The sequence below is a fragment of the Salminus brasiliensis genome, chromosome 22 (genome assembly GCF_030463535.1).
Source record: "Salminus brasiliensis chromosome 22, fSalBra1.hap2, whole genome shotgun sequence".
Classification (NCBI taxonomy): domain Eukaryota; kingdom Metazoa; phylum Chordata; class Actinopteri; order Characiformes; family Bryconidae; genus Salminus; species Salminus brasiliensis.
The window spans coordinates 14,574,457-14,602,437 of record NC_132899.1 but is presented as its reverse complement, the minus strand read 5'-3'; the positions used below and the strand labels follow the sequence as shown (position 1 = coordinate 14,602,437).

The 27,981-nt window shown below is 42.9% G+C and overlaps 2 protein-coding genes across 2 annotated transcripts in view; both read left to right on the top strand.

The window, feature by feature from the left end:
• The window catches only part of svila (supervillin a), a 316,503-nt gene that overhangs the window by 192,319 nt on the left and 96,203 nt on the right, over positions 1-27,981 (top strand). The gene's annotated exons all lie outside the window — the stretch shown is intronic.
• On the top strand, positions 1,315-27,825 carry jcada (junctional cadherin 5 associated a). Its single transcript, XM_072667697.1, has 4 exons — positions 1,315-1,412; positions 18,235-18,699; positions 20,051-24,153; positions 24,716-27,825. The coding sequence occupies exons 2-4, from the start codon at positions 18,353-18,355 to the stop codon at positions 24,748-24,750; spliced, it is 4,485 nt and encodes a 1,494-aa protein (XP_072523798.1). The 5' UTR covers positions 1,315-1,412; positions 18,235-18,352; the 3' UTR covers positions 24,751-27,825.

The following is a 27,981-nucleotide window of genomic DNA, read 5'->3' as shown; positions in this document are numbered from 1 at the left end:
CTAAAATCCTTACTCTTACCCATTTCTCCTGCTTTTAACACATAACCTTTAAGAAGACGTTCACTTGTTGAGGTCTGAACTTTGACCGGACCATTGCAACACCTTGATTCTTTTCTTTTTTTTTAGCCATGTACTGATGTAGATTTGCTGGTGTGCTTGGGGTCATTGTCCTGTTGCATGACCCAGTTTTAGCCTGGCTTTAGCTTTTGGATAGATGGCCTCTCATTTGACTCTAGAATACTTTGGTATACAGAGAAGTTCAGAAGGTCAACTCTCACGTCGCCCAGGTCCTGTGGCTGCAAAACAATCCCAAATCCTCACCCCTCCACCACAGTGTTTGACAGTTGGCATGACGTGCTTGTGCTGATAGGGAGTGTTTGTTTTTTGTCTTTTTGGTGGCACTGTGCAATATGGCCAAACATCTCCACTTTGGTCTTGCCCATCCAAACAGCATTATTCCAGAAGTCTTGTGGTTTCTGCAGATGCAACTTTGCCAACTCAACAAGAGGGTTTCCCCTGGCAAGCCTTCCTAACAAGCCATAATACAGTTAACTCAAATATTTAACATAGTAAGAATTGCATCATCTGACTTTGGGTGTATTTCCTGGGTTGGCAACTGTCATTTTCCACTTTTGAATTTGTGATATTCTCGTTGTAAAACGATGGACTTTAGATCGACAGGCAGCAACAATTACTTTTCTAAGATCCTTGCTGAGGTCTTTCCTCCTTGGCATTGTGTTAACACACAGCTGAATGATCCAGACCAGCAAACTGCCAAAACTTCTGCTTACACAGAGGTGGTCACACTTGCTGATGATCAGTAAATCAGTGGTATTTGATTAGCAGAACTTGGTTGCTACTTACCCTCTTAATTCATAATTATGGAAGCAGTAAGGATGTACTTAATTTGTGTTACACACTGCGTCTGCATTTTGGCCTGGTTGAATAAATACTAACACTGTATCATTTGTCATGTGTTGTTCATATGAGGTTGTAGTTACATCATTTTAAGACCTGCTAAGGACCTGATGTTTTTATTATGTCCTGATGCATAAAACCATAGAATTCAGAGAGGGTGCACTTTGTTTTTCACATGGCTGAATATAACATGCAGATAATAATAATAATAATAATTATTATTATTATTATTATTATTAGGTTTCTGAGTGTCTGGGTGTTTAGCTTGGCTGAATGGAGGGTGAAGTTTATCCTCTCTTTGGGAGGAACCATTCCTGTCCTGCCCTTCACACACACACACACACACACACACACACACACACAGAGAGAGACACACAGCACATTTGGAGCCTAGAGGAAGCAGCTCATTCCCCTCCGTCTCCTCCAGCCAGCCTCAGGACTACAGAGCAGCCCTCAGTGTAAACTGCAGCACTCCAGCCAGCAGCAGAGCCCAGGTACGTCTCCAACTCACTCCACATTTATCTCCGGAGCCCGGACTGCTGTTAAATGTCTACACATGCGGGAGTTTATCGCTGCTGTCTTTTCTCGCTGCACTGAAGTGTGACGGGGTCGTTTGGTGCGCGCTGCTCTGCTCTGCTCTGCTCTGCTCTGCTCTGTCCCGCATGCTTCACCTCGCCGAATAACGGAGCTGCTGGAGAAACACCAGCCAGGACGAAACAGGCTGCTGGACCAGCGCGGCTTAGCCTAAGTCCGCTAGCAGACACGTTACAGACGGACGAAGCGTCGAGGCGCTGTGTTTACCAGGGCTGCGCTGTGAGGCTCAACTTTTCTCTGAGAATCGCAGCACTGTGCTGATCTGCTGCCTTTTCCAGAGAGGGGAGACCGTTGAGTCAGCCGGGAGCTAGCTGGTTAGCTGCGTGGCTGCCTCGGGGCTCAGTCAGGACGGGGTCCTCAGCAGCACCACAGCGAAGGTTAACCTCCCGTTTACTGACGGGTTATTAACGAGGGTTTTTTTGGGGGGAAGTTAGCTAGCTATTCCATAATTGAATATAGGCTGTTTGATAAGTGCTGCTTACACAGGACAGTGTGTGGGAACTGCCAAGTGTGTGATGAAAGATCACGGTTCAGATCGATTTTGGGTCGGTAACTCTCTCCATGCGGGTCCAAATCGTCTAGGTATACCAGTTGTTGTTGTCGGGCCAGGTAGCCAACTATCCGGAAAACAGTTGGGGCTGTGGTGTGTTCACACCAGCTGGTTGCTGAACTACTTCAAAGGGCAAACGTGTCTCTTGACAGGCAGAGGAGCAGCCTGCTCCTCCAGTGTGAAACTGGCGGGATGCTGATAGTCATTCAGCCGCCTCTGGTCGATCCTGAGCGGGGAAGTGTGAGGTCAGCCGCCGCGGCCCATCCACTCATTACACAGCCACTGAGGTGTGAATGGGAGCTGAGGAGCCTTCAGCCTTTTGCCTTTTTTCTGAGCTTGTACACACACACACACACACACACACACACACACACACACATACAAAAGCCCACCTCAGACAGGTACTCTTGTCTTCTTTGTTTCTGGCAGCAGAATGTAAAAAAAGATTTAACATATTTTAAAAGTTTGCATGTTGTCAAAATATTCATTATTATCCCATTATAATGATTCAATATCTCTAATAATAATTTCTTGCAACTTATTACTACATTATTTTGTCATAGTATGTCATAATTATGCTGTAATTACGGAAAAAAACATTAAGCAACACACCGAATAAGCAAAAGCCATGGCAAAAATAGACCATAATTTCATGAGTTCAAATACTGCTAAATAATTTACTTCGTATACAGGAAGTATTTATTTCAGCCTAAGTCAAAATCTTAAGAAAATAAGTTATTTAAGTCAGTGGCTCCCAACCCTGGTCCTGGAGGCGGACCCCTGCCCTGCACATTTGAGTGGTTTCCTGCTCCAGTACACCCCCTTACTTCAGGAAGGGCTTGTTAATTAGCTGAATAGCTGGATCAGGTGTGTTGTTAGCAGGGGTCCTCCGGGACCAGGGTTGGGAACCATTGATTTAAGCTGTTGTATATTGCTATATAGTTAAGATATGAAGTCTGAGATGAGAAGTTCTTTTGACACATTGCTGAGGAAACAACAAGACAAGGAGGGGGGCGAAGGCTGTTTCCATTTTAAACAAACCCTGTTGTGATAACTGATGGTCTTCTTATACTAATGGTCTATGCTAATTCTAAGATATGACTGCAGGAAGGGAAATGGGGCCTAATGGGACTAATGCTGATTTTTCAAACTTTGAAATCCTTATAGTCTGTGAGTAACTTTGCAACCTTCACTGTAAATGAATGAATTTCCCATTTTTCACATGTAGTGAGCCCTGAGGTACACAAACAGAAGCGGAGCGATGAGGGGAAAGTGAGGGAAAACAAAAGATGCACTGTCTGCCAGTAAGGAAACATGCTGATGTCAAGTTGAGGTCAAGAGGATTACTTTGAGCATGGAAAAACAGATATTCGCTGAATGTGAAAATTGCTTGAGTTAAGCAGAACTCATTCAGCCTCCTTATTTAACTAGAATCACAGTTCGCTTCCTGGACACTCCCTTCTCAATAAAGATGAGTATATCGTCTGTGAGCTGGGAGTGGAACCCATATGTAGGCCTAACTTTGGACATGAGTGAAGTCGGGGGTGTCACAGGAAAAAGAGGATGGTTGCTTTAGTCACAGCCAGACAATCACTTATATTGTAGGATATTAGGTCTACGTGGCAAGTAGACTGCAATCTGTTTCCTGGTAATAGACAGATAGTGAGAGCATGCTTCTGCTTTTGGTCACTTTACTTGACTGCACTGTGAATAATGTTGGAAAGCATTCATCTTGACTGAGTGTTTATCATGAAGCCTCCTGGTTCGTAGAAAGAAAATGCTATGGGCTGTTGTAAAGCTGTTCTATTGTCAGTTTACTGTGACTATTCATAGATAGTGCTCTCCAAGTGCATGGTGTGTTAAAATGGCATCTGCAAGCAACATTCAAATCATTAAAATTAATGTGCTACAAATACTAAATGCCTTTCTGCTTTAGTGAAGATCAATGGATCACACAGTTATGTCTTTCTGCGCCTGCTGTTGAAAGACTTTCCTCATTCCACAGCCTGACAGATTATCGTGTTTGTACTGTATGTCCGTCCCTGGCTGTCCAAGCGTCTGCTCAACATCATTATCTCATTCTGGTAAAATTGAGTCATTGTATGAATGCAACAGGAACCTTATTCACCGAGCATCTTCAGGAGAGCGGGTGGTCTCAGAGCCTCTTCTGAGTTTACAGCAGGGGTCTTGAGTAGTTCTTGGCTGAGAGCTTGAAACCAAAAGAGAAAAAAAAAATCCTACAATATTTACTTGCTAATATTGCCACACTCGCTAATCTACAGCAGCTGTATAACCTAACTTTACTGTAATATTTAGGGCCACATCCATACAGTTGACATCATATTGGTGAAGCAGAAAGATGTTTGGGGGGTTCCGGGACCATTTACAAACATGATTAGTTTTAAATATAAACCCTGAGTGGCCCATGTGTGGGTCTGCACTTCACTTCCTTACTTTTATTAATAATAAGCCGTACATTTTGTCCAGAAGTATCCAGACAGCTTTGTGTGGATTTGTGTACTTTGAGGTGTGCTTATTACTGACACAGGTGTATAATGTCCATAGAAAAGTATTGCCAATAGAATTGGACACTCTGGAGCAGCCAAAGGTCATCATGCCCAATGCCAAGTACACAGTGCTGCAAAGCCCCCCAGCACAGGGCAACTGTGTTCCCTTTTAATACATTTGGGATGAGTTGGAGTGGCATTTATTATCCAGAACTAATTGTCCAGCACCAGAATCTGACCTCACTAATGCTCACTAAGCAATGTTCCAGCATCTAGTGTAAGGCCTTCCAAGAAGAGCAGAGGCTGTTACTGCAGCAATGGAGAGGTGTGGGGGGACTCTATTAATACCCTTGATTTCAGTAGAAACATTGGATGAGCAGATGTCTGCAAACATACACTACAGTGTTGAGGTCAGGATGTTCATATAGTGGCACAAGCTTTCATTTTACTTAACCTAATATTAATTCACTGTGTTCCATAATGGAAAGTCTACTTTTGGATCTCTGAACCTCAGTTTAAGAAGCATTGTTGTAATTGAGCTGTCATAGTCTTAGCTGGGATGTTTGAGAATCTCCAAGCTTATCTCTGTGTAATACTGACTCCGGGACAGTAAGGCTTATCCAATCTGCGGAGCCGAAAGGGGACCGTTCCCATTTTGCGGGTCCCTTAATGGTCCGCTGTGAAGAGGATGTGCTATTAGACCACCACTTCTCACCCCTAAGTTTAGCCAGTCACGAAATCCAGCCCAGATAGTGGCTGTATTGTGTGAGAGACACTGTACTCCCAGTGGGAGACTCTCTAAGAGGGAGAGAGTGGAGGGAGGCAGCGATGGAAGGGGGAGCACGTCTGGGTTTGCGTGTGCTGTGTGCCTTTGTGTGTGTTAAAGAGTGAGTAATTGACTCGCAGTGTGTCTGTGTTTGTTCGTATGACCTAAGCACGCTTCGGTCATTTTTGTCAGTGCTACCAGAAGAGTGCGGAGTGTGAGAGCAGAGTGTCCTCTAAGTGAGCGTGTGTTCCAGCTGCAGAGGAAAGGGCTGGTCAAACGCCGCAGAGCCACTGGAAGATATTACATGACTCATTGTTTTTAAAGTGCTTTCCCACTAGTTCACCAGATCTCCACGGAGACGCCAGGGCTGTCTAGATCCAGGCTATCCACAACCTTGATAAATAACTTATTATGGTTATGTAATGTGGAGGGAGGATGGGATAAGATGTAGCACAGTGCGGTAATGTTGTAAACCGTGACACAAGTGTTCTAACAAGTGTAGGGCCTCTTTTGTATTTAGGCTAATGACTGTACGTGCTGTACACTTCTGTTTTCCATAGTTTGACCACAGGGTTTCATGGAAATTACACATAAATGTAACTGTATTGATTTTGTCAGAAATCATCTATGCTGTAGTGATGCCACCTGCCACATTCCTTTCTTTTTCATCTTTTGAGATTAGACAGGAAGTTTAGTGGATGAGAATGTAACTGGCTGCACTAAAGAAAGACAGAAAGAGGGGACGCCTAGGACTATCAGATTGGGCTCGGACATTATGACACGTTATTGACTGATGGTATTAAGACCAGGTTCATACAGTCAGGAATTCTTGGGCACATTATTAAAAAGGCCTTAGAACTAGGAGTATGGCGAAAATGTTATATTATTTATTGTAATACACCTATAATACACCTATGATACACCTATAATGTTAAAATCAGGCAGATGGTGTAAGTGCATAACATTGATTGATCTCATTTCAGTGGCACCTGTCAAGAGGCGGGACATATTAGGCAGCAAATAACCAGTCGGAGCTTAAAGTGAACTGACTTGAAGGACAATACCTACTTGTGTAGGTAACGAATGTTCAGGAATGGTTTAAGGTGTTGATTGTCCCTCCAAATTCCCCAGATCTCAGTCTAGCATCTGTGTGCTGTGTTGGACAAACAAGTCCTAACAGAACTTAAAGGATCTTCTGTTAACGTATTGGTGGCAGACATCACAGGTTGCTTTTAGAGCTCTTATGGACTCCATGTCTTAAGTTAGAGTTGTTCTGGCAGCATGTATATCATTTTGATGATGCACAATACATATCCCTTTTTTGACACATGGATAAAGTTCACTAGCATTTTAAAAAACAGCTATGGAAAAACAGAGCACAGTGACTTATATTCCAGATTTGCTGCATTGGTTTTAGTTGAACAGGAATAAGGCTGTTTATATTGTTTGTCACGATAACGATAACTATCATGGCTGTTGTGAAGTTGTTGGTATGGCAAGGTTATTTCTTCCAGTTGGCCTAGAAGTAGAAGGAGAGTGAGGTTTATGAAGGACAAGGGTCAGGCCTGGCTTTCTGCACTCAAACCCTTAATTCAGCAGTAGTGAAAAAAACAGTAAACTTCCAAAAGCCCTCTGGTTCTGATAGCCAGGATGCAAAGTGCAACCATGTGTAGATTAGTAGAAGCTGGATTAGTTGTAATTAAAAGTGCTGAAAGCTGAATCATTGTGTTTGTTGCTTAATGATGTGATGGCAGTCATATATTATAGATCCTATAGCCATATGGAAGACATATGGATTGTTGAGATCTGTCTTCTGTGTAATTTGTCCTGGTTGGATGATTTGCCATGACGTGATTGTGCTCAAGGGAGGAATATGTGTCGATAAGGATCTGCTGGTGTAATTGTGCTGACCATTTCCCCTCTCCTGTTGAAAATAGAAACCCGTGTCAGTGACCTGCCCTTTGGCCACACTGACGAAACCCTGAAGTAGCAATACATGTAACACTACAATTAATTAAACATTTATTTAAGGTTACAAATGCAATACAATGAGTCCAATGAGTCCCCCCAGTAGCTAGGACACCCCATCACACTATGCTACCAAATTTGGTAGAGTGCCTCCCATGCACCCATCGCATATTTTTGAACTGCTGCTGTCTCAACATCATTGAACAGCTAAACACACTTGGAATAGAGCACTAATTGCCTGTCAGATAACAGACAGCCATATTGATTAGCGTCAAACTGCGTAATGGGGAGAAGGAGAGCAATTTTACCCACCCAAAGAGAGGCCAGACAAGACCTGTCGTTTTCTTAGGTCTGACGTTACCAGTTAGCTGCCAAAAATAAAAGCTAAAATTGGCTTCTAATTCGAACTCTCCATTCCACCTTAAATAGTGCAGCAGTGACATTGTGTACATTTCGACTACAAAACATAACTTCTGCATAATTTAAGGTGGAACAGAAAGGCCGGGGAAGAGGATAACTTCAGCTTAGAGTTAGCTTAGAGCCTCGGTGTAAATGTGATGCAGCAAACAAACGGCAAAGTGTTTGTCTATTGCTAGTTTTGTCCACGCAGCCAAAACCACCCAGTATGGTTGTAGCTGTGCAGCAACAAAGATATTTTATTCTATTAGATCCATTTAGGGAGACCGACTCCCATCTTTTCTCTTGAATGACGCCTGGTTAGAAACAAAACTATGGTGAAAATGCTCTGTTCTACCAGCGAGAGAACCCTAGTCCTTTCTCTGGGTCTAAACCAGCTCTGAACAACACGTTCAGAACCGAGGAGGAGGCTAATGCTAATGCACACACACTAAGGGATTTGACTGCAGAGTTGTAAAGGAGCTGGAAGCTGAATGGTCAGGTAGATCAGTCAGAAGTTGCTATCAAAGTAAATCAGATTTGAATTTCTGATGATAGAAACTGTTACTAAATAGTGATTATTGTGTTTCCTGGTGTGTATAAGCACATCATACCTAAGTTTTGGAGTTGTGTTATTTATAGTAACACCAAAATCAAATCAGAATCGTCCAGTAGTCAGCACTGAGATGCTCAAATCAGATCGGGGGGGTAAAAAACATTGATCGGGACATGTAGAAACTTCTACACTCATCACATTCATCACCCTGTGCTGCCAATTGTTTGTCAAAACAATGGAGATAATTGAGGTCATTTTCAAATCCTATGTTTTTAACCGGAGACGTAACTTTTAGGCCCAGGCTGCATTCAACAATCGTTCGGTCTTTCCGAAAAACACACCATGTTTAGAAGCAAGGTGTTTGTTTAAATGTCTGCTTTTCTACTTCCTCCTCAGTTGAGATCGTACTTCTTGGCAAGTTAAAATGATAATTAGCATAGTGCTGGTGTGTGCTGATTCTTTGATCTAAGCCCCTTGAACTGATCAACGTTGTCACTGTCGTTTCTCAGTAGTCGTAGGCCCTTGATGGACGCTAATTATGTACAGACATGCTGAGCAGGTCAAAAGCAGCTCTGCACTGAGGATCAGTCTGAGGAATAGCCTCAGTCATAAGTCAAGCTCAATATACCAGCGCTGCCTACATCATGATATATTGATCTGCCAGGTCTGCGCCTCACATCTCTGCCAAATCTCTGCAGGCTGTTTCTCCTCTGTAAGTGTTATCATATGATTGTACACTTTTGTTTGATCAGATTTTGTACGGCCTTTGCCAAAATCTGTTTTCACATGCTTTCCCCATTGCATTTCGAAATATAGTTGGGTCCATGCTTTTTTTGTTGTTGTTGTTGATAATAGTCTTCTGTAGATCACCACAATGGATTTGAAATTAAGCAATCAGAATGTGATTGACGTGTAGACTTTCAGCTTTAATTTAAGGGTTTAAATAAAAATGTTACATTAATTGTCCAAAGTAATTGGACAATTCACTGATGGGCAGTTTCATGGTCAGGTGTGTCCTGTTCCCTTGCTAATTTATGACTAATGATAGAGATAAAAGGTCTGGGGTTGATTCTAAATGTTGAATTTGCATGTGCTAGCTGTTCATGGGTCTCAATATGCAGTCCAGTAAGGTGTCTAGCCTTTTGGGTGGGTGTGGGGGGTTTAGTGGCAAACTCTGAAACATCCCAATGCCTGGAAGACCATGAAAGACCAGATTAACTGGCAGAGGGCAAGGAAGGGCTCATGATCGGAAACATACTACATCATCTGTGAAACATGGTGCAGGCAGTGGATAGCATGAGAATGTTTGACTGCCAGTGGAGCGAACTCACTGGTGTTTACTGATGATGTGATTGCTGATAGAAGTAGCAGGCTGAATTCTGAAGTAGATGGAGATATACACTCTACTCGGATTCAGTCAAATGCTGAAAAGCTGGTAGGATGGCATCTCACAGTGCAGACTGATAATGAGCCAAAACAGTCAGACAGCAACCATAGAGCATTTTAAGGCAGTGAAATGGAATGTTCTTAAATGACAAACTCAGTCACCTAATCTCAAACTTTACTTTCTGAACACAAAACTGAGGTCAGAAAGAACCACAAATGAGCTGTAAAAGCCTGATGAAGCATCTCAAGGGAGAAAACTCAGCATTTGGTGATGTCCATAGGCTTCAGACTTCAGGCAGTCACTGACTGCAAAGATTGACGTCTAATTATTACAAATAATCCTTTCATTTACATTGTCCTTTTATGTTTAAGCCTGTAAAAAAACTATGAGGAAAGCAATGAAGCTAAAGCTTTAGGTTAAGATATAGCGTAGTCTCTAAGGGGCTTTTCACACCAAAACGTGAGGAATTGTGAGGAATGGCACAGCTGCTTTTATTTGTGAAATACAATAAGCAAGATATTGAACATCCATGCCTGAATTACCCTTCTCCCACTGACTACTCAGAAATGATGTAATGTACTACTCTGAGGAAGTTAAAGATGCCACTCCCTTATGTTTGGAAATCTATAGTCAAACCCATTCACTGTCTAGACCGTATTCAAAGCATGTGGGAACTTTATTAGGTTTCACTTTTTTGAGGCCAGTTATTGAAATTATTAACATCACACTGTCTTTAAGAATCGGGGTGAAAAGTGGGATGGTGAGCATGTGTGTGTCTGTGGAGCAGAGGCCTGGCACAGTGATTTGTAATGTGGTAGTTTTCATTCTGGAAAAGTATTATTTCCTGCCTTCACAGTGCTTTGATGACAGTGCCAAATGAATTACCGCAGTTTGAAAGCATTTCTTCAGTGCTGGAGTCGTCACCTTACTTGTGCTCTATTCTTCGAAAACCTGCTTTTGAGAAAAGGAAGACATTAGTAACCATGGACACCACCCAAACAAAACAAGGGTGGTCGGTGGCTTCAGTCTTGCCCAGAAGGGCTAGATTAGAGCCTCTAAAGAAAACCTGGGGCTATTTGGCTGGCATTAGCACCACGAGGCCCAGAGGTCTGAGTTTTTTGAGATTGGCCAGCCTTAGCTATTATGCTATTGTGAATGTGTAGGGTTGGTAGGATTTTGGTTTTGAGGGTGGATTAAATCACTAAGTTCGTTCATTTTGGGCTTCAGATAAACTTTCAGAAACGTTCACTTCATTGTTGTTGTTTTTTTGGGATTCATTCAGTCAGTTCCAAATCCAATCATCAAGGGTCGAGGGATGCAATGTAGCTGAGAGATAGATTGAACCCTGCTTTCCCATGTGCAGGGGGGTGGTGTTATCTGTACTGTACAGCTGCTTTATCTTCTGCATTATCACTTGTGGTTTCTGTTTTGCTCATGACGCTTAACACTCTCAGACTCAGAAGATGGTGCTGCCACGGCCTTCAGGAAACAGAATTACGCATTAAATGAGCATAATGAGCAGTATTAACATGACAGCAATATTCCAGATGTTGCCAAATGCAGTGTGTCTGACACATCACAGGTATATTGTAATATGATCAGCCTGTGAACTGAAGTGTAGGGGTGGGATACAACTCAGTGAGCAGGTTTCCTCTGTTTTGACTTTCTCCTCTGAGAAACCAGCGTTAGCCAGTCAGATCTTCCACTACTCCAGACCACTGGCACTCACACAGCCTACTTTCCATCAAAGCCTGCACATCCTCAGGAAGAAGAGGTCAGCCCCTGTAATATCACTTGCTAAACAATAAAGGGACAGGGGTCCAAACTCTATCTGTACACGTGCACCTTGAAGGACGCTTATGGGGCGTCCCTGTCACAAAGCGTAGAACAATAATTAGGTGTGGTTCAGAAAGAAGTTTTTTGTTTTGATGGATTGACAGTTGTTCCTTTTTTGGCATCAATCTGTTTGCTGGCTGGAGATACTGAAGTTGCACTGGTGTTTTTAAAGTGTGAAAAGAGCACACACACACAGCTTGTATAATCTCTATATAAAAGCATGGCCAATTGAATAGGAGGCTGTGGAGCAGCTGTAGATGAACTGCAGGTCTACATGTCCAATGCAAAGTGTCTGCTTGAGGAGTAAAAAGCGCCCCCAGCATTGGCCTGTAGAGCAATGAAACTATGCAGTATGGAGCTCCAGATAAAACCTTTGGGAAGAGTTGGACATCCAGACATCGTCATCCAACATCATGTAAACGTAAACCACAATAAAGCTGCTGTAGCTGAATGCAGTCGAATCCTCACAGCAATGTTCCAACATTTAGTCTTATTCCTTCCTAGAAGAGTAGAGGTAGAGGCTGTTACTAAAGCAACTTATACCCTTGAGTTCAGAAGAAACATTGAATAAGCAGGTGCCTATAAACAAATTGAGTTACTCTATATTGACAGAAATATTTGGACACTTGCTTATGAATTGTTTCTTCTGAAATCACGGGTATTAAAGAGTTTATCCTGCTTTTAGTTGGAGTAACTGTCACTACTGTCCAGGGAAGGCTTTCTACTAGATCTTGGAGCAGTGCTGTGAGAATTTGATTGCATTCAGCGACAAGAGCGTATATGAGGTCAGGATGTTGGATGATCACAATTGGTTGATGTTTATCTGCTCCAGAGAGTGCTATTCTATTGGCAATACTTCTCTACAGGGACTAGAAAAACTGTGTGCATTTGCACATCTGCAATGCATTAATTGGAAGGGGGGTCCACATACATTTACACAGTTTATACAATTTACACAATTTACAAAATTCATTAGTTTGGAGGGGTTTTACTTTCAAGGGGGGTTCGATGGGTTGTTAATCCATCATTAATCGCTTTAGGTCGAGCAGACTCTGAAATGACTCCGCAGGTTTTGCTCTTATATGTTTTTTTGGGTTTTTGGGGTTTTTTTGGTCCGGCACCACCTTTCCTCTATCCCCACCTTCTCTCGCCCTCACGAGCACACTCCACAAATCTCACTAAGGCTATGAATAAGGAGTTGACACCAAACTGTCAGGGCGGCAGCACTGGGCGCTCTGCGGGCCTGATGGGAAGGCGGGCCAGATGCCCTCCAAACGCACAAATCTAAAAATGTGTGATTTATTTATGAGCGAGGTCCAAGGCTTTGCGCCACAGTCATACCTCATCGTCCATAAAGGAACGGAGCCAGTACCTTTGCCTCCTCGCAACAGAGGGATTTCATTCCAGTCTGGTAACTGTAATAAAACGGGATTTTGCAAGGGAATAAATTCCACAAGCAAGTGTTTATCAGTGTTGCTTAAGAGAAATAGAGAAATACTGTTTGTTTTTGTTTTTTTTTTGTTGTTTTTTTTGTGCAAACTTGTAAGTCTGTTTCCCAGTACTGAGTGCCTAGGGGAATTGCATTTGAACACTCTGGTTTTGTCATTGTTGTCGAATCGTGGCTCTGCAGTTCGGGCCTAAGAGTGTGCGGCTCACTGCAAAGTGGGTCTGGCTCTGCATGTGTGACTGCTTCTATGAAATTTATTTATGCACGTTCTCAGTCTAGTTCTTTGCGCAGTGTAGTCTCATGACATCACCAGTCTGCATGTGGTTTTGTTTATTTTTAGCCTGCCGCATATGTTAGCCATAAAAGCAGGTCATTAATAAAAAAAAAGAGCGTTATCGTCCAGATCTACCAGATCTGCACATCTCAAAGGGCAGCACGGAGGAGCTGTTTTCCATCATTAAAGCGGCAGCCGTGTTTTCAAAATCAACAAGCGGTTTCTGCATCTTTCAGCAGCGGCACAATGGGCCTGATTCATTGTACGAGTGTGGCGGCGGCTGCTGTTGCTGCTTACTTTTGCAAGTGTATGGATGTTGTATCAAGTGTTAAGACCATTGCATAAGGGGTTTTAGTGGAATTTGGATAATACAGTGTGTGTGTGTGTGTGTGTGTGTGTGTGTGTGTGTGTGTGTGTGTGAGAGAGAGAGAGAGAGTGAGAGTTGGTGTGGAGATCATCGAGGGTTCGGGTGGAAAATATGCCTCATGAAGACTGATGGTTTTGATAACATCTGTGCTTACTGCATTTCTTTCTTACTTGCTTTTGTTGTCAATGGGAAGCACATGGTTGGAAACATCTGCAGTTTCATTTAAGCTAAACCTAGCTTACTATCTCACCTAGCAAGCACCTTCTCTGTCCTTTTGTCTGCAGCAGTGTCTGAAGAACATGCCTGGAAAGCGATCGGTAGTTTTAGACACCACTTCGAACCTGTTCACACCTGCCATTAACGTCGCTTTTGGTGATCGGATCACATTAGGATTTCACTTGTCCGCATGAAAAGCCAGGTGTAAACACCCCCCCAAGGCACATTGTGATGGGATTATGATCAGATCATTCAAACCACATTCGGAGGTGGTCAGAGACGGACCCAGTTCACATTTATTACAAGTGTAAATGGAAAGCGGTTTCTGTGATCGGATTCCGTCAAGCAAGCGAAAATGAGTCTAATAATGACTGTGGATCTTCTGGGGGCATCGCCTCCCTCATTGTTTCTTGCTCTGTGTGTGTGTGTGTGTGTGTGTGTGTGTGTGTGTGTGTGTGTGTGTGTGTGTGTGTATGTACTCGCGCTCATGCTTATTTACTGGTAGATGAGAGCAGTATTACAGAGTTTGTTCCCTTGCAAGTTTAAATAGTCTGTTGCATTTTCTAATGAAGCCATTATGGAAATTTGGGAACCATCTATTGTTCCACAGTCTCCTGGAGCAGGACAGTTTTGATGAGTATCCGTTGTTTACAGGAAGTAAAGCCGAAATGATGTATGTCAGAGTGCCTTTTGCACTGGTCACACTGGGGATGCATTTTAACAGCAAAAGTAAATCCACATACCCACTTGTCAATGCCAGCCGGAAACAGGCCTTACATCGTCAGACCATCGTTTGTATTAGTCCTCACACACATAATTTTCAAGTATTAAACACAAGCGTCTGCGTATCTGTCTGAAGAAGCCAGGCAGACAATTTCGAACCTCTCTGCATCCACCACACAAATCAGTGCCATGTGTATTTCTCAGACAGCACCACTTCATGTTCGTCACGTCTAAGGAGTTGAAAGTTAAACAGGAGGTGGTGTCACCAAACCAAAGTCAAGAATCAATCCACCAAGACTAACAGGTTTAAGGTTGTGAAAGCGAGGTAATCGCATTAGCTTTCTCTGAGCTGAGAGAGACTCGTGTTGCGCACTCAGAGATCCACTCAGCCACATCTGTGTATGAATGAGCAGATGCACTCAGGTGGAATAAAGGACACAGAGGTTATAGCTCCTCCATGAAGGATTTACACTACAGTGGCAGATTAAATTGGTATCATCTTTCACTTTGGCCTGAGGTTTAACGTTTTCCGCAGTGTAGGTGTAGTGCTTATGGAGAGAGCGGCTACACCAGGCAGTCCTTACTTACCCTGCAACTGTAGCTATACCCCCATACCCCGAAGTGTGAGGGTGGGCCCATTGCCAGACATATAATATTGTGATCACAGTATTTCATTTTTTTCTTTTTATGTTTGAGGACAAATTCACCAAGAGTGCCACAGTTTTTATTCAGCACTGTTAAAAATAAAGGTTCTTTAAGCCCAGCCGTAAAAGAACCACTTTTGGCTCCTAAAGAATTGCTTCTGTAAAAGAGCTGTGAGTGTGAAGAACCTCTTAATTAGTAAAGAATCTCTACATCGACTCCTTTAAACCTTTAAATGGTTCTTCACAAATACGCTATATGAACAATAGTATTGAGACACCTGCTCATTCATTGATTCTTCTGAAATTTAGGGTATTAGCAAAGAGTCTGTCCTGCTTTTGTTGGATTTTCTATCTCTACTGTCCAGCGGAGGCTTTCTACTAGATCTTGGAGCATTGCTGTGAGAATTTGATTGCATAAAGTGTTTGGATTGAGCACCATCATTTCACAGAGCACAGTTCCGCTGCCCTCTAGACCTCGCCTGGCATTATACATTACTTTTAGCTTGTCTAGTCCATGTTGAGAAGTACTGCCAATAGAATAGGACTCTCTGACATAAACCTTATTGAACAGATTATTATTATTTTTATTATAAAGGTAGAGCATTCTGGATGTACTGGAGATACCCACTGTATAATCATAAAATGTATGCAGGGTAATGTTCTATAATATTAACCATATACCATCATATTTATCACATTTGCGTTTGCCTTCTGCGTTTTGTTTTATACTCTTGCAGTCAGACGTGCCAGAAGGAATGAGGCCTAGTGGATTAGCTGGGTTAGATTCGCAGGAGTAGGGACACCTGGTCCAAGCAGTGAGGAAACTATGAAGACCTTTTTTTATGAGGAATAATTACTTTGCTCCTGTGGGACTACTGCGTGAATGCTTGCATGGGAGACAGTAACGTTAGATAACCTCATTCTCCACAAATGCTGTCCTGGTGTGGCATGTCAGACAGAAAGCCTGTGTAGTTCCCATTAAATTGATTGATCAATGTCATCTTTTTGTGTCTTTTTGTGACATATACATAGGAAAGGCCATGTCTGATGCACTTGAGAAAAGCTACATGGCTTTCTTGGGTCTCAGAGAGCAGAGAGGACAGTTCTAAAGTTTCCTAGCTTGAGTGAACATTTTACATTTTAATGCTTTATTACGGTGTCTATCAAAGGCACCTTCGCACGTGTATGAGTGTTTCAAAGACTTGCTCATTGAACATGGGAGAAATATTAGTCTTAATCAGTATGAGAGCATCTTACTCATCCTCATTACCTTCACTGTTGTCTTCCATTATCATTAGCACTGTATTACTCTCTGCAGTCATCTGTGCAGACAATGACTACAATTTCTAGGGCTGTCACTCTCGATTATATTAGTAATCTACTGAGTATTTTGGTGATTTATAGAGGAATCAGAAAGGCCAATCATAACAAAATGCCTTACTGAGCTTAATTGAACAATAAAAAGCCATGCATTGACTTTCACACATTCCAGAAGTTTTCATTAGGAAATTTAAAAGGTCTAGATAAAGACTAGATAACATATATGTGGGTCTGATACCCGGGTTCGGAAAGCTGCCACTTTGGGCCTTTGAGCAAGGCCCTTCACCCTCTCTGTGGGTGCTCACTGTGTGTTTGATCACTAGTGTGTACGCGTGTGTTCACTGCACAGGTGAGTTAAAGGCGGAGGCCAAATTCCTTCTCTGTCCAACACAAATGGTGAATATGTTTGTTTTTGTCTTAATGTATGGAGAAGAATGTGTCAGATACATACACTATATGTCCAAATATTTGTGGACACTCCTAATGAATACATAAAGCTACTGTACGTTGCATCCACTGCGGACACAGATGTGCAAATGTGTGCATACACAGCTGTCCAGCCCCTGTAAAAAAGGTCCCCTGGAGCAGATAAGCATTAACCTATTGGCATCATGTGAAATGCCAGCCAACTGCCAACTGTGTTCTCTGGAATGACGGTGCTTCATCCAGTACTGTTGGGGAGTTGGGGAGTGAGGTGGCTTTTGCCGCTAAATTGTCACAATCAAATCCTCACAGCAATGCTCCAAAATCTAGTAGAAAGTCTTTACTAGACAGTAAAGACGGCTAATCCAACAAAAGCAGGATGAACTCTTAATACTTTTGAATTTGGAAGAAATATTGAATGAGCATGTGTCCCAATATTTTGGGTCTGGACATTATCCGGAGTTGCTGTTTCACACATGCAGCGTAGTGCTGGAGATTTTTAAGACAGACTCGTTTTAACTATAGGAAATGTTCTGCGTAGTTTAGGCACGGACCGGCGCCTGTGTTGCGCGTGCAGGAGGCATGGCATGACGCAAAAAGTATGCTGCGGAAATAGCACAGGATCTTGGTTTTGCACCAGTTGCATGAAAAAAAGGTCATAAACACGTCCACTGTGAATTCTCTGGAAAATGACCTGCTCATGGCTCACTCGGACGGTACCCAGACCTTGTGCTAGGAGCCTGGCAGGATAAAATCTGGGTAATGTACAGTACAACTGATTTGGACTGAGCTCCACTGGGTAATGTCCGGTAAAGTTCTGGGTTACAGTGACTGTACATGTCTGAAAAGGGCTCTAGAAATACATATATAAGTATATGCTATAGAGGAACCATATTTGATTTTAAAGTATGTATTATTTTCATGCAGATTTCCAACAAATTCCTTTTAATTCATCAAAAAAGGTCATTGATAATTTATAATTTATTGCATTTAATTGACAGCCTTAGACTTTTCTTCGTTATTGGGTCAGTGTGAACGTTGCCTCCTACTTCAGTGGGTTGGATTGAGTATCATTGCTGCGCTGAAAGAGGAAGGGAGGGTAAGAGGGGAGGAGAGGAGCGGGGAATTGGACAGACAGGCAGGCAGACAGCCATTGAGAATTCCCTCTCTTCTTGTAAGATAGGGCCTTTTTGGTTTGACTGTCTCCCCGATGGGTAGGGGGGTGCAGTCTTCACATGAAAGGGATTTGGAAGGATAATCATATTAATGGCACCGCTCTCTCTCACTGTCTCTCTCTCTCTCTCTCTTCCTCTGTCCCATTTTTTTTCGTCTCTTTTCACAGTGATGGCCCCTCTCGTGCAGCTGTTCCTGGGCTCGCCTCAGCTGGGATCCGAATAGAACTCTGGCGATATTCCACGCACACACACACTTAGGACACCACAACACACTCCCGCTCAGCCATGTACAGCGTGGAGGACCTTCTCATCTCTCATGGATATAAAGTCAGCAGCAACAACAACGTCCCCCCTTCACACTCGCCTTCGTCCCACCACTCCACCTATGACCAGCGGCCGCCGTCGCGTAGCAATAGCCGGTGTGAAATCGGCGAGAAGCGGACAGGACATGGCACGGTGAATGGCTACAAGGCGGACTGTGTTTATGGTGGCGGCGGTGTCAGAAAGACGTCGTCTAGAGGCGGCCCCGGTGACACAGAGAGCAGGGACAGGAAGCAGAGGACAGAGGAGGAGGACAACGGTAACCTAGGAGATGGACAGTCGCTGGGAAACAGCCTGACCACAGACAGTGGGTGAGTGAAAGTGTTTTCTGTTGTCTATCACCCCTCTACCCTGGGTTCAGTTCCACTCTTGCAGACTCCAGCACATGCACACCCCTCTTTCTTTTATCCCCTTGTTTTTGCTGCTTTTTTTTCTTTCTTTCTTTCTTTTTTTTGATCTCGCAGAGCAGCTCAGGTTTAAGCCGGCTGGGGGGATGTGGAGTGGTAGAGTGTTATGTAAAGGTGGGAGCTGTCAAGGACTTTTCCAGAGCTATATGACACGATTCTAATCGCTCCCTCTCTCTCTCTTGTACATACTGTTTTGTGTGTATCCTGTAACCAACTTTATACAGACCTCAGATTGTGCTCCGTATCGATCGGTATACACTTTCCTACAACTCGACTTGCTAGTACCTCCCCTTGTTTGTCAGTCCCTTCTACAATGTCCTTAATACATGCATTAGCTGTACTTTCCACAAATTGCAATCTGCTGTTTGGTGCACTCCCTCCCTCCTGGGACTGCTGTATTGTAAACAGCACCGAAGCGGGACAGCCCTCAGCACCCTCTTGCTTTGCATACTCACTGCTACAGGCAAACCCACTGGTGAACTGCAAATCTCATGAGACCTTTTTCAGATCAATATTCCATTCCTTATGTCTTACGTAACATCGAGATTAATAATGCATGATGAATTCAAGTGTGAACATCGTTATGCTACTAATTATAGTACAGCAGCTTCATAGGCGGAGTCAATGCAGTGCTGCCATGAAAACAGAAAAAATCCCTTTCGTGAAGATGTGTCAGATGTGATTTTGAATCAGTGCCTAAATGTGAATATTTATGGGGGATTGCTCTGAAAAGCATTAAATCCTATCTGTTCTTTTAGTCAGTTATCTATGATATATCAGTAATATTTTAGTAATATTTATAATAGAAAGTCGTCTTCAAGACTAACAATTACTGAAATACATTTATATATCTAGTATTGTTTACATTCTGCCATAAATTGAGGTTAGGGTTGATACAGATGCAGATGGGAAACTCTCTGCAGTCATGATATGGTCGTTAGAGCAGTCTGTTGGTGCTGACTCAACCGTTTGCTCCAGGCTAGAGTCAATGTTGGCTCCATCCTCAAAGCAAAAGAGGGCATACTGATTTGGACTTGCTTCTGTCTGCCTTGCTTTATCACCCCTATGTCTATGAATTACTTTGATTTCATTTATAAATGATGTGATATGAAAAACAGTGTAATAAGATGTAATTTTACTTAAGAGCATTAACAGCTATGATCACCTATATTCAGGCACTTCAGGTTGCTTTTAAATAATACAAACTCCTCTCAGACTTGGTTAACTTTTAATTTTTTGTCTCTTTATGGTGCAGGTTGCAAGAGAGCCACAGAGGAATCTACCCTCAGCCCAGGCCAGAGCGGGATGTTTCCTACTGGCGGAGACGAGGTCAGGACTTCAACGCACTTCTAGACTATGCTGACTTTAGGGAGCTGCACGGAAAGGAATCAGGAGTGCCTATTAAGGCAGAGGGCATGCAGCGAAGGCCAGAGTCAGCCTTAAGCACAGAGGAACATCGCCGCGAGAGGCAGCGCAGAGCGGACAGTGCACGTGCGAGGGAGCGTGAACTGGCCCTGTACCAGTGGAGAATAGCAGCAGAGAGGAAGTATCAGAGTCTGGGAACAGAGGAATGGCGTCCAGCTGTGGGAATGGGCCGCCAATCGTCTGAGAGTGAAGGTGAGAGATGGGCGCAGGAGCAGCAGCAGCGACGGCCTCGGACAGCAGAGGGTGCTGTTCCACCCAGGACCAAAGCCAAATCCCAATCATTGCCCCGAATGGCTGTGCCCTCAGACAGCGTCCAGTACTTAAGCACATCATCCCCTGGTCTAGATCCGTATGGAAGCTATCGAATAAATGGGCATCAGTTACGGGAGTCCCATGGACGCAATTTCAGTGAAGGGGAAATCAGGGAGCGGTGGACCGACAATGGGCGATCTGGTGTGCAGTCTGCACCCCCTTCAAAACCCCGTTTTAGCCGACCCCTTAGACCACCATCATATGAGGTTCACCAGCAGATGCGGGGAAGTTCAGAAATGCTCTCTGGAGAATTTGTGCCCCATGCCAGGGACAGGACTCCACTGCCTTTCAGCAGACAGGAGTACTTTACACAGGATCCTGGAGGGTCTGGCATGGAGCCTCCAGGTTACATCCCTCCTCCTTCCTACAGGAGACAGCCTGCGATCAGGGGAGGGCACAGGACTTATGCAAATTCCACAGGAAACTACCAGTACAGGGGTGACCTGTACATGCAGGGACCAGCCATGACAGAAGTCCAGGAGTGGTTCATGAGACAAACTGGCATGTCTTGGCCAGATCACCACAGGGATGGGAGAAGGAGTATGCCCTGCAGAAGGCAGGCCTACCCAGCTTACAGTGAGGAGCGAATGAGCAATGTTCAGTACATACCCTTCGATGATCCACGTGTTCGGCATATCTCAGGAGGTGGCATAGATGGGAATTCGTTGACCGACGCTGACAAAATCAGGAACATCAGAAAAGAGATTCCCATCATCTCTTTATCTGAGAAAGCTGCTGATGACAGTGCCTTTGTGTTCACTGAGAAAACTTACAGCAGCACACAACCAAGTAAAAGCAATAGCAGTGAATGTGTTAATGAAGCAGCCATGCATAAGGAGGTTTCTAAGGAGATCAACAACACAAAATCAGTATCTGATGAAAATTCCAACAGGTACCTTGCTGACCATGGCTTTCCAGATCATTTCCAAATGACATCATCACAGCAAGGCTGTGAGACAGTAACCCAGGTGAAAAAAATTGAGGCACAAACTGCAGCTGAGAATAAGAAAAACAAGAAGAAACTGAAAGAGACCATGTTTTGCCTAGTGTCGGTTCCAATAAACATGATGGCAAGCAAGGAACCTGCTGATCCAAACAACAATGAAAAAGTGCAAAGTCCAATGATGGGACCCACAGAAAACACGGTGACTCAGTCCTACAGCCAGGATCACTCCACAGTCTCCATCAGCAGTGAACCACAAACACAGTCTAGCAGCTCCTCAGCAATCAGAAGCTCTAAAAGAGCTCCTCTTAAGAAAGAGATTGTAGATATTTGGTCACTTCAAGCAAGTGGTGACAAAGAGTTATGCTATGCAGGATCATGGCCAGGAGATCAGTATAAGAACCAAGAAACTCAAACAGGCTCTCCTGAGGTTTCCAGAGGGCTTCATTCACTAAGCCCTCACACCCACACCACCTATGACCCTCCATCCTCTGATACCACTACAGACAGTGGAGTGGGCACAGAGTGCAGTGCCAGTTTTGGGTATCCCATGAAAGGACAAAAGAATCTGAACCTTTCCAGCAACAGTGCATTTTCAAGAACAAGGGCAGGGAGTAGCTCCAGTGCAAAGAGTCCAGCTCAGACACCCCCATCTCCTGAACGCCAACCTCCACTGAGGAAGACTGCACCCAAAACCCAAGCACCAGATGGCCAAGAGGTTTTTGGGCAGTTCCTTTTAAAACCTGTGAACAGGCGTCCATGGGATGCTATTGGGGAGCTTGAGTCCTTTAACAAGGAACTGCAAGATCAGAACAGCAAACACCCAACAAGCATTGACCAAAGTATAGACGATCTGGATGAGGCATTGCAAAGCATCCTAGAAGTAAGCAACACCTGCACAGAGGTTATGCAGTCTGGGACTACTCCACAAAACGTGAAGAGCAACATTATTAACCAGCCACAAAGTCCAGAGCAACATTTGAAGAAAGACAACTTAAATATCAGATCAGATTTAGAGAGCAGGGGAAAAATGGAAATGGATCGAGAATACAAGGAAGTAAGAAGTGCCTTCTCCAGGCCAAAGGGCAGGATAGCCAATTCTGACAGAGCACAGAGTCAAGAGATGGCTGTTCCCAAAGACGCTAGTTTTGTAAGCTATGAGGTTTTGCAGAGAATGCAGAGTGACCCTAGAGGACACAGGCTAGATATTCCAGTGCCAAAGGAGTCCTTACTGAAAGACGTGGGGCTTACAGTGTACACAGCGATTCCAGACACGGTGGCATCGGGATCACCCACAGGTTTAAGCCCAGAGTCCCCAATGCTCACTAGTCCTTCCGACAACTCAGAGTCGTGTGAGGCCTTACACATCACATCATCAGATAGTGGAGGAGATCGAAGCAGAAACAGCCCTGAATTCCTTGTGGATCACCAGAGTTTGAATAGTCAAACGTGCATCACAGCTAAACATGACCTTGAAAAAGAGGCAGAGTGCAGGAACAAAGCAATCACCAGGCCACAGAGGTCATCTCACATCCATGTTGCCAGGAGTCAGCATTTTAGGTTTAAAGGTAGCCATGATGATGATGATGATGATGATGATGATGAGTATTCAGACTATCTCAGCTGGAGTAATGAGAAGACATTAGCAGATGAACATCTGGAGACTCTTTTGAGTCAGGAGAAAGCTAATAGCATGCCGACAGAAGATCTTAGCAAACTATACCAGGTCCAGTGTGCTAAAGGCATTCCTGTGCATGAGTCACTCGAACAGAGGGCGGCCAGGATCTTGGGCATTGCTGTTCCAGCTGAATCCCTGGTTGTCAATCAGAACGATGGCCAGCAGGATGAGGGAAATGCAGATAGCACAAATGAAATGGTCCATGCTATGCAAACCAAGGAGATAAGCCCAGATGAAAACACACAGCATGTGAGTAGAGAGTATGAGGAAGTCGAAGAGTCGTTGGTATATAGCCCTGAACTAAGGGTGGAGAAGAAAGATCCAGGAATTAGAGAAGATAAGTCCAGTGCAGAGAGCCACACAGTTTCTGTGGTGTTGGACCTGCCTGAGTTCCCTCCCAGTAACCTACGTTTGTCGTTACCAGTGTCTGAGGATGAAGAATTGGCTTTAAGTGTTTGTGGGGGTGAGAAAAAGACTTGGCTTATCGAAGACATGTCTGAAGATCCTCAGGACGAATCAAGTGAACATCTCCCATTGTATACATTCAGAAATGAAGAATTGTCTGCAGAGTATGTTACTCCTGTGCTGGAGGGTGAGCCAGTATCATGCGTTAGCACTTTCACCAAAGAGATGGAGACAGAGGAGGAAGCAGAGGAAATAGCAGCGGAAGAATCAGTGCAAGAGGAGGAAGTACTAGAAGGAGAAAAAGAGCAGATTATGGAGAGTGAATTAGAAGCAGATGAGTGGGAAGCTGGTGTTGAAAAAAAGAAAGATGACCATGGAGACTGTGATAGAAAGAGCGAAGATGAGAATGAAGAACCAAAAGAAGACGTTTTTGAGGAAAGTTCACAACAGCAGCCAAAGCCAGTGATGCGCCCAGTCCCTCAGCCTCGCAGTGGCACGGTGGCCAAAAGGGAGATTACCCTGCCAGCTACATTTAACATGACCACTGCCTTGGCTGCAATGGAAGATGATGATATTGATGCCGTGTCTGTCTCAGGTTAGTACGAGATTTATGTACATAAATTGTAATAAATTACCAAAGATCAACTGTGGGAACTAGGATGGACAGATGGGACATAGTAACCTTTCATATCTGTTTACTAATAATAAATAGGTTTTAACTCACAATGCTGTTTTGTCTCAGCTTGCATCCCATCAAAATTCAAGTAGATTATTATTGGTTTAGATATTAATTTTATTATTAATGAGCACATTGCAGTTGAATGAAATGCTTATGAAAACAACTTGGTTTTTAATGGGGTAATTTTGACATTGTTATATTGTATCCAGCAGCATGAAACCCAGAATTTAACAGCAAAGGGCACAGTGAGTATCTGCTGCTTGATGCAAACACACTGGGAATACTTGCCAAAAAGCCAAAAGGCGGCAGTTACCATTCCTTACCACAAGAGGGAAGCAAAGGCTGGTTGATTTTCCTAAAGCTGCCCCTCATGCTGAATGTGATCAGTGATCACCTTTGGTTGTATGCGTCATTTCTGGCCCTCGTTCCTCTGTGAAACAATTCGGTGAATTGACGTGAATGTCCTTTCCATCCTCAGATGCCTATGATCCCAGCCGAGTTGAGAGGGTGTGAACTGGGAATTGCCATGGCAACCCAAACTGTCATGCCACGTCACTGTGACCGCCGTATTCTGGTATATCTGCTACAGATATCTGCTACAGTCAAAGACTTCCCTCTTTGTTTGTTTGTTTGTTTGTTTGCGTTTGGTAATACCTGTACCTTAATTCGGGATGTTTTGCTTTGTACAAACAGCACCCAAAGCTTATATTTTGTATTTTTTTATTTACCTAAAAAGCGTCACTTGACTTTCCTGAGAGACAATGAGGGATCTTGGTCATCCAACTCAGGACACAGCTGTTGAGATGATTGTGTATCTAATTAAAGGAAGTCAAGGCCCGGAAGCGGATCAGTACGACACTTAAAAGTTGTAAATATCTTTCTCTGCACCAGCAAATGTTTGACGTTTTGTCAGAGTTTCACCAAACAGTTTCACAGTGCCATTGAAATCAAATATAGAAACATGCCAGTTTACCCTCAGTCATCTCCTGCAGCGTTACCAATACCAAAAACGTTCACATGTAGACATAATGTAAAGCAATCATTATGAGCCTTGTGCTCAGTGTGTTAACTTTGAGGCCGGACCAGACAGATTACACTGTGCTATAACTTAAAGATATAACGAATATTTTTTGTATGTAATCTTGAATGGATAGAAAAGAAATAAATATATAAATATATGTATACAGATATAGATATATAGATAGATATATAGATAGATATATCAATGTCAAAGTTGGAGGACGTCATTATATGTGTTGAAATCCATCAACACGTGGTTATTTACAGCGTTTCAGATCTTCTTTTGTTAATCTGTTAAAGTGTGAGCGAGTTTTTAAATAAACCATCACAATACCGCCCTTTCCGCTCTGGCTTATTTGACATATACAGCTGCAGTACAGCGACAGTCCTGAGTGTTAACAAGACAAAAATGTGGTGTTTGATAATAAGCCTATGAGTTAAGGTGGGTTGGACCTTTAATAACTGAATTAATTAGACTTTGCTCATGTACCCAGTCATATAATGGTTTTAATAAGCTTGTCAGTCCCACTGTAACTCTGGACGTGTATCCGTCATTTTTCATAGGTAATGACGAAAGACCTTTCTTTCTACATATATGCATCAATACCTTATATGCAATACAGGGCTTACGATTAGCGGTAGCCAGCAGAAAAACACATGGCACATCGCACATCATGCCACACATACAAAAAGAATGTGTATTTATTTTTTACAAAGTGATCAATCCTCAGACTGTAAACATGAAAATATTGTATTCTAAACAGTACTTGAGAATGAACCGTGTCATTTAATTAGCTCGATTACAATCATTTTGCGTATGTCATCTGTGTGTGTGTGTGTTCCTTCCTGCAGAGTCTGTGAAGTGAATGGGGTTTTCAGGTGGTGTCAGTGTGCCTTTTGATGCAGAATTCATAAACTATCTTGTATGTTGTGCTGTCTTTATGTCCTTCAAGTCGTCATGGTGACAAGTTAGACCTTCTTTTTTGTGCCGCTGTCTTTACTCTTAAAAATGAAAGTGCTTCAAATGGTTCTTTCAGAGTTGTCATTGAGGAACCACAAGTGATTCCATATAAATCCATGTATGTAATAGAGATGTGTGAGTGTGAAGAAGCTTTACATTGGTAAAGAACCCTTACATCAAGTGTGTCAGGCTATCCTGTTACTTACACGGTCACTACTAGCCCCGATAATTTAATTTCCCAGGGAAAGTTCGCCCCATCGGGCTCAGACTTGGCTGATTACACCTGTGTTTCATCAAGTCCTGTGTATTTAAGCCTGTCTGTAACACATACGAAGTAGTAATACAGACAAATGCAGAGTTCAGAGACTGTAGACAGCAATTAAGTCATGTTAATTGTAGTTATTTACCCAGAAGTGAAATATCGAGTGTTTCTGCCTTGTGTTCCCTTCCGTGCTTTGACCCCCTTTGCCCGTCAACCTCTTTTTGGATTTGCCCTTTTGTCTGTTCTCCCTGTTGCCTACCTGCTTGCTTGTATTCTCGTTTTTCCTTTGCCTCGCCCATGTTGTGTGTATCATGCCTCACGTTTTGGTCTTGCTTCTCCACCGTACTACAGCTTTCACTTCATCCTATATTATTAAAAAATCCCTCCTTACCTTATATTCATGAGCGTCTGCTGTGTAATTTCAGCATTCAGGTTCCTCACAATCTCACACATCCAATACAAACATGGTTCTTTGTGGTTCATTCAAAGAACCCTTTGAAGCTCCGTCATTTTCAAGGGTGTTGTGCACTCAGTGTAGGGTATACATGATGTTCTGCCGAAGAGCATCATTCATTTCTGCATATTCTAGCACTATCAGTATCCGTGTAGCTGCTTTGTAAATGCTGTGCAATGTGGACAAATGTATGTGAATAACAGTAACATGAGATATAGATACACCAATATAGATATAATGTTGCTTAGTATTGAGAGTAATTGTCATATGGGCTAAACATGACAAAAGGCCATTAAGGCAACCCTCCATAAAGGATATTATTATAAAAAGCCCTAAGCAAATATAACAGTCTTTAAGCAAATCTCACATTAAAATAATTCTCCATTCCTTAAATTCTGTTTGCTGTTAAATGGCCATTGTCATCTGTCTATAGTTGTCTGTAAGCCTTTGTAAGAGGCTTTGCAACATGAACAGCTAGAGTGTTGCGATCAGTACGTTTCAGTTAATATTCTTTTCTATTTTCATACAGAAACCGTGTATGTCTGTTTTTGTACAAGTTGGTATTGATATGTTGATATGTGTTCCTTCTCCGCATGAGTTAAACAGTGTACCACGGGTGAAACTGGGGGCTGAGGTTTTGCATTTAATTGCATTTGGTACTATATACAAAAATAAATTCATTATATTTCATAATGCATATTTGTATCTTCCGAAAAGAAAGCTTTGACAGATATTTAAATTCAAAACATTATTTTTAAAGTATTTTAAAGAAGGGAAGTGTTTATTATATAGGAGCGTATTTGAAGCAATCAGTTTTAACACAATGTTGGGGAAGTGCTTTCTTTGTACATTACAACAAAGTATTCATTAATAAACTCTTTGCATGGACAACCCTTGTTTGTTTGGATTTTTTATATATAATTTTTATGTGAGTAGTATTTGGATTGTATCCTGGTAAGATTTTAGCCATGTAAATGTACATGCGGTGGTTAAATGGGTCTCTGGTTAATCAGACTGAAATCTGGTTGCTGTGCGGAACAGAATATG